The sequence below is a fragment of the Rhinolophus hipposideros genome (assembly GCF_964194185.1).
Source record: "Rhinolophus hipposideros genome assembly, chromosome: 12".
In the NCBI taxonomy this organism is placed as follows: domain Eukaryota; kingdom Metazoa; phylum Chordata; class Mammalia; order Chiroptera; family Rhinolophidae; genus Rhinolophus; species Rhinolophus hipposideros.
The window spans coordinates 1,119,269-1,135,604 of NC_138058.1; the positions used below are offsets into that span (position 1 = coordinate 1,119,269).

The 16,336-nt window shown below is 54.6% G+C and overlaps 1 protein-coding gene across 5 annotated transcripts; it reads right to left on the bottom strand.

Annotated features, from left to right (window-relative positions):
• Positions 1-802: 802 nt before the first annotated feature.
• On the bottom strand, positions 803-16,300 carry CNNM3 (cyclin and CBS domain divalent metal cation transport mediator 3). Of its 5 annotated transcripts, none has more exons than XR_013994653.1 (9): positions 14,962-16,300; positions 9,836-9,979; positions 8,862-9,011; positions 8,340-8,509; positions 8,134-8,230; positions 7,689-7,813; positions 7,188-7,326; positions 5,048-5,147; positions 2,435-4,653 (listed from the first exon to the last, which is right to left on the bottom strand). XR_013994653.1 is itself a non-coding variant. In XM_081068938.1 (8 exons), the coding sequence occupies exons 1-8, from the start codon at positions 16,283-16,285 to the stop codon at positions 4,589-4,591; spliced, it is 2,214 nt and encodes a 737-aa protein (XP_080925064.1). In that variant the 5' UTR covers positions 16,286-16,300; the 3' UTR covers positions 803-4,588. The 5 variants fall into 5 exon arrangements, 3 of the variants coding, with proteins under 3 accessions (XP_080925064.1, XP_080925065.1, XP_080925063.1); XR_013994654.1 differs by having other exon boundaries at positions 3,079-4,653; positions 5,048-6,811; XM_081068938.1 differs by lacking the exon at positions 5,048-5,147 and having other exon boundaries at positions 803-4,653.
• Positions 16,301-16,336: the final 36 nt, after the last annotated feature.

Sequence of the window (16,336 nt, forward strand, 5' to 3'; positions counted from 1 at the left end):
ATAGAAATCTAGGAATGACTCTGGTGGGGAGAGAACTGAAAGTTTAAAAAAATGAGCTGTGGGGCTCTAGCCAGCTTTTTCACACAGCTTTTTCTATCTTTTGACATAGATAGTTCTATGAGAACTATCTGACTCCATCAGAAAGAGCAACAAGCATAATATTAATAGGTATAGCAGAAGACAGAAGAGAGGGAAGAAGGGAACAGAGCCTATTCAAGTAACAAGAACTACCCAAACCTATGGAAAGAGCTGGCCCCTCAAATTCAAGCAACTAACAGAACACCTAATAATCTCAGTGCAAAAAGACCTTCTCCAAGACACAGTATATTAAAACTGTCAAAAGTTAATGACAATTCTAAAGGGAGCCCGGGGGGGAAAAGGCTGTAACCTACAAAGGAAATCCCATTAGATTATTGGATTTTTCAGCAGAAACCTTAAACAAGCCAGGAGAGAGTGGAATGAAGTATTTAAAATACTGAGAGAAACCACCAGCTAAGAATATATCCAGCAAAGTTATCCTTTAGATATGAAGGAAAAATAAAGGCTTTTTCAAACATACAGAAGCTGAGGGAGTTTACCACCACAAAACCCACATTACCAAAAATATTAATACCACTCCATAAATTCTTCCAAAAAATGGGAGGAATACTTCCTAACTCACTCTACAAGGCAATGTTACCCTGATACCAAAACCAGGTGAGGACAATACATAAAAAGAAAATTACAGGTCAATATCTCTGATGAACATAGATGCAAAAATTCTGAAAATACTAACAAATCAAATAATACATTAAAAAGATAATACATCATCATCAAGGGGTTTATTCCAGGTATGGAAGGATGTTTCAACGTGGAAATCAATCAGTGTGATACACCGTATGAACAAAATAAAGGATAAAAATATTATGATCATCTCAATAGATGCAGAAAAAGCACTTGACAAGATACAACACCCATTCATGATTAAACAATAAAATGGGTACAGAAGGAAAAATACCTCAACATGATAAAGGCCACTGACAAACCCTTAGCTAACATAATAAAAACTGAAAGCTTTTCCTCTAAGATTAGGAACAAAACCAAGGTGTTCCCCACTCCTATTCAACATAGTCCTGGGAATCCTGGCCAGATCAGGCAAGAGAGAGATCACTATTTGCAGATATGATAGCATGTATACAAAAGGCCTAAAGACTGCACCAAGAGACTATTAGAAACAATAAACAAATCAAGTTGCACAATCAATACACACGTGGACATTAGGTTTATGAGAGGACATCGCAGAAGAGTGGGGGAAAGATGTGCTGCTCAGACATTTGTTGATCCATCTGGGGAGAAACAAAGGGAGTGGAGTAGTGCACACATCAGTTTCCGGTGTACTTCAGTATGTGTATACATACATAATGTAGGGGAATATTTTATGACCAGAGGATAGAAAATTCACTAAGACACAAAAAGCAAACCATAAATTATTTGGTAAGTCGGACTGCAGAAAAATTTAGAGTGACTATCAAAAGACACAATATGGAGAATGATAAGCTAAACAACAGAGAACTTTCTGTAACACATCCTACAAATGATTAGAATCCAGAATATGTAACGAATTTTTATGAATAAGAAAAAGATAAACTCAATGGGAAAAAATGATTAAAGACATGAACAGGCATTTCCCAGAAGAGAAAACATGAATTGCCCACCGATGTATAAAAAGACAACCTCATTCGTATACAGTAAGATGTAAATTTTAACCTTAACCTTGGCCTAAGTGTCACATCTTATACAAAAATGAACTCAAAATGGATCACAGAATTAAATATAAAACATACAACTATAAAAATTTTACAAAAAAACAATCTTTGGAATCTAACACTAGGTAAAGAATTCTTAGACATGACACCAAAAGCCCAATCCATAAAAGAAAAAAGTAAACTGGACTTTATCAAAATTAAAAATTTTTGTTCTGTAAAATATCCTGGTAAGAGGATGAAAAAAATAAGCTAGACTGGGAGAAAATATAAACCAAAAACCTGACAAAGGACTAGTATTTAAAATATGTAACTTTCAAAACTCAACAGTTAAAAAAAAAAAAGACAATTAGAAAATTAGCAAAAAAAAACATTTCACTTTGTGAAATAAGTACATAAAAATACAAGCATTAGCCATTATGCTAACACAAATGAAAATCATGAGATGTCGCAGCACCTACCAGAATGGCTGAAATAAAAAAGTGACAATACCAAAAGCTGGCCCTGATTCAGAGAAGCTGGATCATTTGTACATTGCTGGTGGGAATGTAAAATGGTTCAACCACTATGAAGAAGCTTGGTAGTTTCTTTAAAAAAAACTAAACGTGCAATGACCGTATGACCTAGCAACTGTACTACTGGACATTTACCTCAGAGGAAAGGAAATCCATCTTCACACAAAAACCTATAATGAGTGTTCATAGCAGCTTTATTTGGGATAGCCAAAAACTGGAAACCATCCAGATATCGCTAACCGGGACAATGAGCATACCATGGGTATCACGCTGCCATCAAAAAGGGATGACGGTCCACACATGCAACGATCTGGATGTATCTGCAGAGCGTTACTGAGAAGAGCCAATCCCAAGTGGGTACACAATGTATGATCCCATTTATACGACGTTCTCGAAATGACAAAATCAGAGAGATGACGAGTAGACGAGTGGTTCGGGATGGCAGCTGGAGGGGTGGGTGTGGCTCTAAGGGGGGTTGGGAGGGAGATCCTGGTGGTGGTCACCCAAAACGAGATGATACAGAACTACGCCCACAGTGCCCCCATCCAACTCGTGGCTGATACTGTCTTAGAACTATGTAAGATGTAACCAGTGAGGAAAATAGGGTGAAGGGTACCTCTAACCTGGCAACTTCCTATGAATCTGTATTTCAAAATAAAAAGTTACGAAGAAAAGAAGAGCTCAAAATGCAACTTGGTCTCCTGGACTGGATCCTGCAACTGAAAAAGGACATTGGAAAAACTGGTAAAAGCCAAACAAAGTATCATTGAGTTCAGTTTCATACCAATGTTAACCTTTTAGTTTTGACAAAGGCACCAAGGTGATGTAAGATGTTAACTTTATCTGAAATCTAAAATTACTTCAAAAACCGAAATCCTGATGCTCAGGCCTCCCCGGGGTGGGCCTGGTATGTTTCATTTGCCAGGTGATTCTATGTGCAGCCAAGGTAAAGAACCACTGTTCTGGAGAGACGATTCTCTAGTAGTCAGTCCTCACTTAGCATCAACAGGTCCTGCGACTTGAAGCAAAATGGTGTATAACAGAACCAATGTTACCACGTGACTGATGTGACAGTCAAGTTCCCCCAGCAGCTCACCAACATCGTAACAAAATGACGTCATTTGCAGACCTGCTGTCTGTGTCCCACCTAGGACTTTGCTCTTGGAGAGAACCCCTTGAGAACTTCTCAGCGAGCAGGCCACTGTTGTTTGGCCTACATTCCTGCTGGTCACACATAGGGACCCAGATTCCTTTGAGGAAGGTCCCAGAAATCTTCCTTCTGTATCTAACCTAAGATCCCAGGTCCCCGTGAGGCCCCAGCTTCTATACAGCTGAACGGTGGAGGGTAATTAGAGGTAAACCAGAAGAAAAAGAATTCCTTCTTGTTCTCACTTCTCTAAACCCCGGAGTGAAGGACAGGAAAAAGGCAGAGCTTAAAATGTTTCAGAGACAGAAAAACTCTGTCATGTTTTTTAAAGAAAGGTGACGGTGATCCACCTGGTCCTTACAGCCCTTCCCTCCCTCGTGCTCTCCATGCACGTCACGGAGGCACAGGAGAAGGCGTGACGCATGTCTCCCTGGGATCCAACGACGAAGGTTTAGGTGCAGCAGAAAGAGCCCTTCGTCCCACACATGACCTCATTAAAACGCAAAGTGACAACTAAGCAGGGCGGGTAGAGGCGCAGTAGGAAGGGACCTCCTAGTCCCCAGTGAGCCAGCCTGCTCGCTTAGAGTTCTGGGAGAAGTCAGAAAAGCCGCCTCCACAGGAGGGAGCAGGACTAGTGGCACAGACTTGGGGGTGTCGTGCTTCCAGGTTTGGCACATGGGACAGGCTGGGGCGTGCTTAGAAACAGGCCATTGTCAGGGACACCACAAGGTTCACTGTGGCCAAGGCCATGGGCGTGCTCTCGGTTTGCTCAGAAGTGCTGCCACAGCAGCAGGCTGGCAGACTAGACAGAGTATAGGTCACGGCCACACACAGGCAGTCATCGTGCACTCACATCGCAGCTGGGCCCGAGGAGGTACAGACACTGCACTGTCCCAAGGAAAAGGCTGGACCCGGGGACTGGACATGACCGTGGTCCCTTCACTCTTCAGAAGCAGGCCAGTGCCCGGCTGACCCCCATATCCTAGAGGAGGCAGGACCTGCTGAAGGCTTCTGGCACTGACGTCTGGTTCCGAGGACAGCCCAGGCCCCACGACTCGAAGGGCCATCTAAAACATGGCCTGGAGGGAACGGGACAGGCTGGCAGGAAGCTACTCCTCGACTGGGCTCTCTCCGTTCCCCACGAGCTGGTCTAGTCCCCAGACCCGGGGCTGCCTGGCAAGCAGTTAAACTCCTGGGTTTCGCCCAGGGCTCTCCTCCGCTGGAAGGCCAGGCCTGCTGTGGCTGGACCCTGGAGGAGGGAGGGGAAGGAGAATTAATATCAGAGCTGCCTCTTTAGGACGGGCAGGGGCAGGGCAGGCAGAGGAGCCCCAGGAAGTGTGGAGGCAGAGCCGGGAGTGCCTGCAGGAAGATGGTCAGCCTGACAACGCCTCCCAGGAGGCGAGGATTCTGCTCCCAGGAGGCCGAAGCCGCTGCACTGGGCAAGGGGCACCTGCCCTGGAAGGGAGCTTTAGCGTCCAAGGCTGGGCAGGTATTTCATGAATCCTCCTGTCTTCCAGAAAAATGAAAAGTAGCAAAAAGGGACAGGAAGGGCCCACACACCCCATGGAGAAACGCCTCCCAGGCCAGGGGAGCAGTTCTGAAGGGCTGGGAAAGGAAAGCAAGGCGAAAGAGAAAATATTTACCTTGGGTGTTTTCTTAAAACAAAAAACGCTCACTAGTCCACAGTCAATTATCAACTGTAGTTTCCAAATGTGCCAAAGAGGGAAAGGTCTACTGGGAAGGCTGGAGAGAGCAGAGAGAGACAGAGACAGACAGACAGACAGATGGGGGAGTCAGGGTGTTGAGCTGAACTGGCAGCGCCTCCGCCCGGCAGTGCTGCAGGGCCAGACGCTTGCTGGGCAGGGAGCCAGGACAGCGGCACACGGACACCTGCTGCTTAGAACAGGAGGGACAGGGAGCATGGAGCTGCCAGTGGGCTTCCCTCAGAAACCCAGCCCAGGAACATGACGCGGAGCAGTTGCTGCAAGTCTGAAATGGCAGCTAGGGGTCCGAAACCGTTTGTGTAAAGATGCTGTATTTTTTGGTTTTGCAGGCCACATGGTCTCTGTGACAATGCCTCAACTCCACTGTTGGCGCTGAAAGGCAGCCACATATAATCCATGAACAAATGGGTGGGTCCCAGTAAAACATTATTTACAAGAACCCTCTGTCCACTTGGCTGACTCTGCTGGAGGCAGTTAACCATCGTGCCTCCTGCGCCAGGCCGGCGCCAGGCCGCTACGAGTGGCTGTGACCTGCACTAGTGAAGCAGTGCCCCCCAGTGACACTCCACACGTGGTCCCACTAAGACCCACAGAGAAACTGCAGCAAACAGAGGCAGGAGTCAAAAGACAGCAGGCGAGCCTCACAGGGGCAAACATCAGGCTGCATTTAGGGGAAAATCACCCACATTATGGCGACAGATTCATTACAAAGGAGAGTGGCTCATACAGCCACCATGAATCTCTTCTTAGAGAACTGACTGCCCAGTGAGCAGCTGAAGCCAAAAGAGGAGTTTTAAGAACCAGGATGTGGTCCGAGAAAAAACGAAGAGAACACCATTGTTCTCAGATTTAATCCTGTCTCTCGAGCATGACGCGTGCCGTGTGGGTAGCTGACGGAGCCAGGAAAGACTCCCATGGAAGAAAACAAAGCAAAAGGCTCCCATAAAAACGAAGTCTAGTGTGGTAGGTGAACCTCTGTGCCAGAGGCACGTCGCAGAATCAAAGCCCACCACAGGGGCACACAGGAGCAAAACCAGCCCGGAAAGTGGCGGGAATGTTCGTTCACTCAGAAGGGACACAGTGCACCCCACCCGGGGCGCCCTTTCCCAACACCCAGAGAAGGGGTAATGGGGCTGATCCACCAGTGTGGCCGGCCCCGCGGGCGGTTCTCTGTGTCACCTCTCACAAAGTACCTATCTCCTGCAGCGTGGGTCTGAGCCAGCAGAGCTGTCCCCATGAGTCCCCACAGCCAACGGCCAAGGGCAGGCACCGGCCCCGGGCCGGAGTGTGGAGCCCATCTGCCTCTGATCCCTCCCCTGGAGAACGGTGTGACTACCCCCGCTCCAACTCTGGGTAAGGGTCCTTAGAGTCAGGACAAGGAATGCGGCAGCACAGGGCCGGGCAGAGGAAGCATCACTAGGAGCTTGGTGTCCCCGCTGCAGGGGCTGAGCTAGGCCCTGCGGGACTGCCAAGCCCTGGGGTATCCCCGAGCCCCCCAGGATCTCCACCACAGAGAACTTCCTTGAATCACAAGGACGAACAACCTCCGAGACGCTGACCACTGCTCCCCGAAGCCCAGTCTTCAGTCCTCTGATTTCCCCCCTTGCCCTGGGAGCAGGAAGTTTGCCACCCCGCATCACGGAGTCTGTCTTCCCATGTGCTGTTCCTGCATACAGTGGGACCCTGAGTGAGGAACACGCTTTCAATACACGGAGCCAGGCCCACTGGTGACCCCAAACCTTCCCTTTCCAGGGGACCTGACCCTATCCTAAATGGCCAATAGAATGTTTGAACTTATTCCCATTTGGCACCTGCTCCCTAATTGAGCCACCCACCCTAACAGCCCTGGGGAAGAAACGCAGAACTTCATAAACTCAAGTGCCCGCTGGTTTATAGCTCAGTACCATCCGAGCTATTAAAACCAGCATAAAGAAGACTGACAGGATGGGGAGGAAAGAACGTGGGGCAGACAGTCACGGCTGTGATGCCAGCGGCTGCGACCGCAAAAAGCGCGCGACCTCTGGGTCGACACAGCAGGATGTGGCCACGTGGCGCTCACCTGCTGCCGTGGCCATCCTGTCACCGAGGAGCCTGGTCTGGCTCCCTGGGATGACCTGGAGGTCCGAGTTCTCAGGGGACGGTGGCAAGTTCTGGGCTCGCGTGGCCAGGAGTGCGTTGAGGTACTGCAGCCGTGTGACCTGGAGGACAGAAGGTGAGGCACAAGGTCACAGCACCCCTGCTGCCCATGAGCACCTGAACCCAGGGGGGAAGTCACACTCGGCAGGACGAGCAGAAAGTGACAACCGCAAGCTGGCTGAGGACAGTGAGGAGGACTGAGCAAAGTGTTTCTAGGATCTCAGAAAGAAGCCGGGTGCCGAGACCCAGAGACGGGGCCAGGCCATGGCGCCAGAGGGGCCTCTGGGGAGCCAAGGCCATGTTTCTGCAGAGCGAGCTCACGGTTTGTGCTGACGGAAGTCTCAGACTCCAGCGGACTCTACTCTCGGTCCACACAAACTGTGCCCAGGGGATCCAGCCCCGGGGGCCCCAACAATCGCCTTACCTTGATGAACTGCAGGTCGGAAAGGGCCCTCACAGTGTAGTCGGGACAATATGCGGACGGGCGGGTGCTGTCAGCTGGTTCCGGCTGCAGGAGGGACTGCAGCGAGGTCACTGGGGACTGGTGAACTAGCGAAAGGACACCCAGTGATGGGGAGGCCATGCTGGGAGCAGGGCCAACGCACGGCCTCGGACACGCATCCCACCAACCACCCTGAAAGGGGCAGTGGCCGAGAACTTTGGAGAGCTGGCAGACACACTTCCTCCAGTGACAAGTTCTACAGGGCTGGGCGTGAGCAGCAAAGCCGAGCCCCGAGAAGCTGCCGCCCGGGCCCCCTGCACGGCCCAGAGAGGGGAAAGCAAGCAGATCCGAGCCGCCCGCCCCGTAGGACGCATGGCACTGGAGGAAGGGATGCCAGGACCCTGGGCCCAGGAGGGGCTGCGCTTACCCGAGGACGGCAGTGTCAGGGCAGACACGCCATAGTAGGTGAAGGCCCCGTTCTCGAACCTCAGGCCCTCCTTCCCAATCTCCACCTCGACCCTGCCCTGGGAGGGAGAGGGAGGGAGACCGAGACGCGTGGATTACCTGGCTGCTGGGGGCACACAGAGCGGCGCCCCCACACTGCAGGGCTGTCCCTGCCGGGCTGTCGGTTACCTGCAGGATGAGGGTGAAGTAGTCCGCCGGCCGGCTGCGCTGGTAAAGGTAATGGTGTGGTGCCAGGCGGTCGCTCTCATCGAAGCTCACCTCCTGGCTGACACTGGGGTGCCTTAGCAGGTGCAGCAGGACCTTCTCAGACACTCGCAGGGGGCTGAACACGTCCACCTCTGCCCACGGCGCACAAAAGGGATGGTGTCCACCGGGCCCAGGTGACCTGCGTCACCTCCCGACGCCCGCTGTCCACCTAGTGCTGCCAGCGGGCCCGGGAGCCGAGGCCCGACCCCAACACGAGCCCCCTGGATGCAGCCACATGTACCACCGGCCGAGGTGCACACAGGTGACACCAGCCTGGCCCCCTCAGGGCCCTGAGTGTCGCTGCTGCAGGGAGAAGCACGGGGTCTCCTGACACCCCTGCCCACTGGGAACGGGAGCCGTCAGTGTCTGCCCTGCACGCTCTGACCTGAGCAAGGGGAGCAAGGGGAGCAAGGGAGCGGGGCCATGGCCCAGCTCCACCCTCACCTCGAGAAAGGAAGCGCTGGGTGGCCAAGAGCAGCTGGGGCGAGATCTTCACTTTATGCTCATCATCGGACACCTTGAACAAGGAGAAGTCCTCCTTCCGCCTGACAGGGGCACTCAGATACGTGGGCCGCCTCCTCACCGCGCTGTCTCCTAGGCGGTGGGCGAGCAGAGGCCAGCTCAGGCGCCTGCAGCCCTCCCGGCAACGCGCCTGAACCAGGGGCACGTCGCCCGCACCCCCCCCACAGCCCTGGGGACCACATCCAAGGCACTGCTCACACAGGTTACTGTGTGGGGCCCAGGCTGGGCAGCGGCCCACATTCTAGCTGCACCCCGAGGAGTACAGGAAAAGACTGCGCCTCTCCTTGGAGCTGGGAGAAGGTAATGCTGACATGACATAGGAGCTGCAGCAAAGTGACAGGCACCCTTGGTCACTAGGAGACCACTCGCTGGGAAGCATGCACACCGGGGGGCCATTGGCGCCACACAGCAGCAGCGAGAACTAAAGCTGCCGCACTGTGGGACACACGGGTGGGCAAAGCAGTTCACCTGACAGCACACAGGGGCGCAGCCCAATGTCCTACGTGCCACGTGACGCCCCAGCCATCAAGCATGGGATCTGCGTCCACCCTGCCACCATCTTAAGAGGCAGACGCTTCTAAGACACACCCACGGGCCAGGACCATGTCCTGGGAAGACCCTCTCAGTGGTGAAGAGCAGGTTCTTTGAGGGGACACTTCAGTAATGCACAAACGCACCTGAGAAGTAAAAGGAGTGAGGAGAGACTGGGAAAGGCCGTTAAGGGCAGAGCCCCATGCAGGCACTGGGACCGCAACGCCACCACTGGACGGGACACCACAGCTCTGCAGCAGGCACAGGAGTGGGCCCTCCCGCAGGGGGGGCAACAGCTCCAACCTGAGACCCATTGCCCCGAAAACATATCTCTGGCCAGAAAACTGATGGGAGGCAAGACTCACGGTAGTCCTCAGACTCGTCCAGGATCTCGGACTTGATGATCTCCTCAATGACGTCCTCCAGGGTGACCAGGCCCAGGACCTCGTAGAAGGGGTCACCTTCACCCTCGTTGTTCACCTTCTGCACGATGGCCAGGTGGGACTTCCCTGGGGGAGGAAACGCACCTGTTACAGCAGGACCCATGTTTCTTGGTCCCACCTGGTGCAAGGCCACTGACAGGACAGAAACGGACATTTGTGCTCCTAGGAGGTGCCAGGCAAAAAAAAAAAAAAATCAAAAAATTTTAATGTTTTGAGTAGCTACATTAGGAAAAAAAGGGAGTACCAGCCCGGTGGCTCAGGTGGTTGGAGCGCCGTGTAACACCGATGTCGCCGGTTCGATTCCCACATGGGCCAGTGAGCTGCGCCCTCTACAGCTAAGACTGTGAACAACAGCTCTCCCTGGAGCTGGGCTGCCGTGAGCAGCCGGAGGTTGGCGTGGGCCGCTGTGAGCTGCCAGGAACAGCCAGTGGCCAGCGTGAGTGGCCGGCAGCCAGCATGAGCGACCGACTGCCTCATCTGGGGAGAGCGCAAGGCTGAATACAGCCTGGGCCAGGGAGCTGTGTCCTACACAACTAGACTGAGACACAACGGCTTGAACTGAAGAGGGGGGCAGGCGGAAGAAGGGGAAAAAAAAAAATAAAAGCCCAGGTGAAACTGATAATATATTGTAATTAACTCAATATAGCCAAAATATCACAACATGCAATCAATACAAAAATGTAAATAATAGATGTTTTACTTTTTTGCACCAAGTCTTTGAAGTCTGGCGTTTCCACCTAAAGCACATCTCAGATCGGAATGGTGACCTTTTTGCGTGACGGTAACCACTGGGTCATGCAGGGCCACGGAACCAGACCCGAGGACAAATGCCAACCGCACAATGGTTCCCAGTGAGAACAGACTGCGAAAGAGGGTAAGGTCCATGCTTCAAGCACCTTGGTCAAGAAGAGTCACGTTCCCTTCTGAGTCATCCTGCACATGACCGCCAATGCACCAAGTTTATAAACACTCCGGAAACTCTAATTGGCAGGCTGCACCCACTCCTTCAGCATCCGTGGCAATCCCACCCCCTGCACCAAGTAGATTGGGTATGCTTGGGTGGGCGGAATGCAAATGTCCAGACTCAAAGGTATGACTGTATGACTACTATTAGACTACTAACCGGACGCCAAAAAGGGACAAGGCGGTAAGGAACACGAAGGCACACTCCCTGCCCGCCATCGTATCTGAGACGCCATCAGCTGTGCGGCGCTGCCTGCATGCAGCGGCTAACACGTATACAGTGCTCGTGGTGTGCGGACCCCAAAGGGCTTCACTCACTCAGTAACACACGGAGCCCTCTGACAACTCTCAAGGCATGCATTATTACTATTATTATTATTATTCCCATTTTACAGCGTGCAGACAAAATGCAGCCATGGGAGGGTCAGTAACCCACCGAAGTACAAACCCAGATTTGAACCCAGGCAGCTGGCTCCTGAGTCCATTCTCAACCCCACACCCCACTGGCTTTCACTGGAAAAAACAGACCGAGTCTCAGGAGACCCTCCCCTCAGCACCCTTCTAAAGGAAAGAAAGCACCCTTCTTTTTCTTGTAGAGGATGCTCTGATCTCCTCAGACAGAAATGAAAGGTTAAAATGGCCACATTACACTGTGTTCCCCTTTCTGAAGGAAAAGACCAGGTTCCCTGGAGAAGGATCTGCCCACGGCGGCTGAGCCGGGCACTGAATGGGGAACGCAGCGCTCGTAGACGCTTTCCACCCCTTCATATTTGTGCTGGGAGTGACTCCGTTTCTACAAGGGCCACGGCGGCCCTGCCAAGAAACGAATGTCAGGAAGGCCAAGGCATGACACACAATTCTGGCCAGCAGTCTTCTCAGATTGTGGAACCAAAGCCCAGGCTCCCAGGCGCTCGCTGGCCATCTACGAGCACAGATGACCCATTTCAGCTCCCTTCCTCCAGGAAGCTAGTTACTCTGGCAGGGGTTACCTGCGGAACACTCACTTCTCTCTTGCCTTCAAACCTTTATGAAACAGGCAGAAGTTTCTCAATGACCTGCCCCTAAAACAGTGGCCATGATTTCATCTCAAGACAGAAATGTCTGAGGGATCCAGAAGGCAACAGTGAGAAAGGGCAGCGGGAGGAATTACGTTCATTTCTCATCTGATAAGGTTAAATGCTCTGAAAGCATGGGGGCCCCTGGCTGGCCGACCGGACACAGACACGGGTCCCAGCCCGGACCTGCGGGCTCTCCCTGGGCAAGCTCTCCAGAAGCACAGGATGGGGCAAATGGCTCATCCCACCGCCATCCAGCCAGGGACTCCAGCTGCAGGAACTGAGAGGCCCGCTCCTCACATGCTGGGCAGCTAGGTTGGGAACCAAGTCCTAAAACCTCGGGCCACGAAGGCTACAATAAGCCCTTTGTTCATAAGCAGAATGAAGAAGGGCATTAGGCTAAGAAGCACGAGGACAAGTGAGATCTGCCAAAGGACCACCGTGCACGAGCAGCAGAGAAAGCTCCAGGTGTCACAGGGAAGATGTGGCCATCCTGCCCCAAGAGTGACCCTCACTCACCACAGGAGAGGAGGCGAGGGCTCAGAGGCGCCCCCCTCAACCTGCAGGTTGCAAGTCACCCCAGCAGCTTCCAGTTGTTAGTAGTCATTAGCAGTAGTTACTGTCAGTGGTAGTGGTTAACAGCAGTAATTAGTAGTTAGCAGTAGCGACCATTAGCAGTAGTTGTTAGTAAGGCGGCTATGGGTTGGCATGAGGCCACATGAAACCTGCTTGGCTTTCCAGAGTTCCAAGAGTGTCACCTAGCACAGGCGTGGCCCAGACCATGGCAGTCCCTCAGGCTGTCCTTCTTGGCCTCTCCTTCCCTGCCAAACCTACATAAACCCAGCCTCCCATCCCAGCCACCCTCTCTGGCTTGTGCTCTGCAGCCACACTCCATAGGAGGCCCATCTGTGAGCTGGCACACCTCTCACGTTTCGCCTACTCCAACACTCCACGCCATGGCACCCCATCTGCTCTCGCAAAGGACACAGATACCTTCTCGCTGGATCCAGACAACAGGAGGCTGGCTCCTCTCCTGATAAACAGATCTCTTCCCAATTCCAGGACATTCCAAGCCACTGGCTCTCCTCTGCCGCCCTCCCCTGGACATACCTGCGCCCCTCAGGTTTCCCACTCCTCCTGTGGCTGAGGGGCCATTTCTACCTCCACTTGGGTCCTTCACTGGCATTTCCCATCAGCTGCCCCCTAGGACTCTGCCTCGGGCCACTGAGCAGACTCCACCATCCAGGACCACCCCCCGCTTCCCTGCTTGTGCTCTGCCTCATCCCCAGCTCCTTCCAAGCCCCTTGGCCAACCACAAAACCCTCCCCACACCCTTCCAAATGCCCTCTTGCGTCTCCCCTCCAGGCCCATGTGCACCCTGCCAGCCTCTCTCCTCTGCACCCCTGAATCGCTGGTCTCCACACCAGTCAGTGATCATGAAACAACCTCAGGAGCCACTGTGCTCTGCTCACAGGTATCATCCTGGTGTCAAGTCCTGCCTTCCCAGGGTCTCAAGCGGGGAGGCGGCGGGATGAGAGAACACTTCCTCGCTGACTCCAGGCCCAGCACTGCTGGCCCCCAGGACACCACTGCCTAGAACACTACAGTGGCCCATAGGGAGTATTTACCACTAAGAGGTTCTGTCAGGCCCCCACCCAGTGCTCCCCGCCCCAAAGAGGGGCTGCATGGCCACTTTCTGGGGAAACAGCGGGGCACACCCAAAAGATTCTCTAGCAGAGCGGTCAGAGCTGCCCCCAAAGCAGCCTCCCAGGTAACTGGAGGCACAGGAGTTCAAGTACTGTAGCCAGGTGACAACCTTCCTTAGGCAAGCCTCCAGGAGAGATGAGATGCAGGCGAGCGCCCACTAGTGTCTGGTGTACACAGCGCTAATGCAGGACTCACAGGTCACAAGGCCCAGACTCCCCAGCTGTCAGGGACTCACAGAACACCTCCCGGGGGGGGGCCTGGAGCCCGGACACCTCATAGGTGCCAGGAAGCTCAAGGGCTTTGCTAGCTTCCTGGTCTCACATTATGCATCCTCCAGCTTCAAGGCCACCCAGAATCCTGGGGTGTCCCGTGCTCATCCTGCAGGAGTTCGGATTTGAGAAGCACAGGTGGCTGGTGGTCAAGGAGCTCTGGGAGCACACCCACACCTGACCAAGAGAAAACTGCACAGGAAATCACACCTTCACATTTGGAGGTTGCAACCTTAGAGTTGCTCGGATAAACCAAGGTCAAAGGTGAGGGTGCAAATGTGGAGCTAAGGGAGAACGTGAGAGACCTTACTCAGGGTTAGAAAAGGGGGAAGTTAAAAAAAAAAAAAAGACAGCTGAAGGGAAGACTGAATTAGCACCCATGAAGTTGCTTTTGGTTAAATACAAATCCAAGTGGCAGTTTGTTCCACACCTGTAGAAAGGTGTTTTTGAGTCACTCTTTTCTGCAATCAGGAAGCAGCAGCCCATCAGCAACCTTAACAATGATGAGCTGAAAACATCACATGCACCCCTCATTTTACTGTGCTTCACAGGTGTTGCGTTTCCTAGAAATTAAAGGCAAGACCCTCCACCAGCAAACAGATTAGGACTCGCTATTTGCTGCTCTCTGGAACCCAACCCTCACTACTTCTGAGGTGCACTTGTACGTATGGACACATAAGTTTCCAGGGACCTGGGGACTGCACTCTTTTCTAGGTTCTTTTAGTTTCTATCCCAGAGTTTAGACCTGCTACAAAACCCACAAAAATGACCCGGAGAGGGAAAGAGCTGGGGGTTGGAGCCTAGTGGACACACCTCCCCAAACTGGGGGCCTACCAGGAAAAGGGGGGTTCTGCTGTCTTTAGCACTGTGTCACTCTCTGGAGGACAACTTTTAAATATTTCAAAAGGTCATTCAGAGCTGCAAGGCCGTCATCGTCTTTAAAAGGGGACTTACAGGTCTCATTGCTCTCCAGAGGCTTCCATTATCCCCCACGCCCTTACAGAGGGTGCGGGGCACAGGCTTTCGAGTCCCCTACGCGATTCCCAGACGTTACCTCGCTTGAACTCCTCCAGGACGGCGTCCAGCTTGGTGTCGTTGAAGACGAAGTGAAGCGGGTGGTTGTAGAAGCGGGTGATGGTGCTGAGCGGCGTGCAGTCCTCCGGGTCCACAAAGGCCAAGTCCTTCAGGTGGAGCATGTCCACGATGTTGGAGCGCTCCTCTTCGTAAACGGGTATGCGCGTGTGGCCGCTCTGCATGATGCTGGCCAGGACGCCGAAGTCCAGCACGGCGCGGGCGTCCAGCATGAAGCAGTCCTCGAGCGGCGTGAGCACGTCTTCCACCGTCCGGCACCGGAGCACGCCCTTGCTGAGGTCGCTGTAGGGGTCGCCCCCACCTCGCGCCAGCTCCAGCACGCGCTCGCGCAGCCGCCCGGGACGCGCCGCCAGTTCCAGCAGCTGCCCGACCGGCAAGGCCACCGGCAGGGTGAGCAGCACCGCCAGGCGGCTGAGCGCCAGCGCGCGCGGAGCCAGAGCCAGCGTCCAGCGCCCGCTTACGGCGGCCGGCAGCACCTCGGCCACCAGGAACGCGAGCCCCGCGCTGCCCAGCACCGCGGGCACGGCGCGCTGGCCGGCCGCGCGGTACAGCAGCACCGCCAGCGCCGCCTGAGCCAGGCTGGCCAACAGCAGCAGCGCGCCCAGGGCGCAGCCCGCCCAGCGCCGCGCCGGCTCCAGGCGCCGCGCCGCCGCGCGCTCCGCCTCCGAGCCGCTTTCGCGCAGCACCTGTACCTCGGCCGGCGCCAGCGCCAGCGCGCTCAGCTGCAGGCCCCGGGCGAGCGCCGCCAGCGCCAGCAGCCCCGCCGCCCCCAGGCCCAGCACCCAGGGCGGCGCCGCCTCCTCGGCCGTCTCGCCGCTCAGCTCCGCGCGCACGGCCTCGGCGCGCAGGCGCAGCAGCGCGCGCCATTCGCCCGCGGGGGCCGCCGCCTCCCCGGGAGCCGTGCCGCCAGGCTCCCCGCGCACCGCCAGCAGCGCCGACTGTGGGCGCTCAGCCTCGGCGCGCAGGCGCAACAGCGCGCGCCACTCGCCCGTCGGGGCCGTAGCCTCACCGGGCACCACAGCCGGCCCGCCCTCGGGGCAACCCGCCCCCTCGGGGGCCGCCCAGGACCAGGAGCTGTTGGCGAAGCCCGAGCCGAAGAGGCGCAGGCGGAAGGTGGCCTCCGGTGCGGCCGGCACCTCCCCTCCGCGCGCCCACGCCGCGCCCGCGGCCCCGGCCTGCTCCAGGCAGACGCCCAGCACTCGAGGGCCCGGCGCCGCCTCCCCGGCGGCGTGGCCCAGGCAGAGCGCAGCCAGCAGCCAGCCCAGCCGCCCAGCCGCCGCCGCCATCGCCCGCTGCCCCCTCTCGGCCTCTGCGCAGCCTACCTCCGCCTCCTCCGG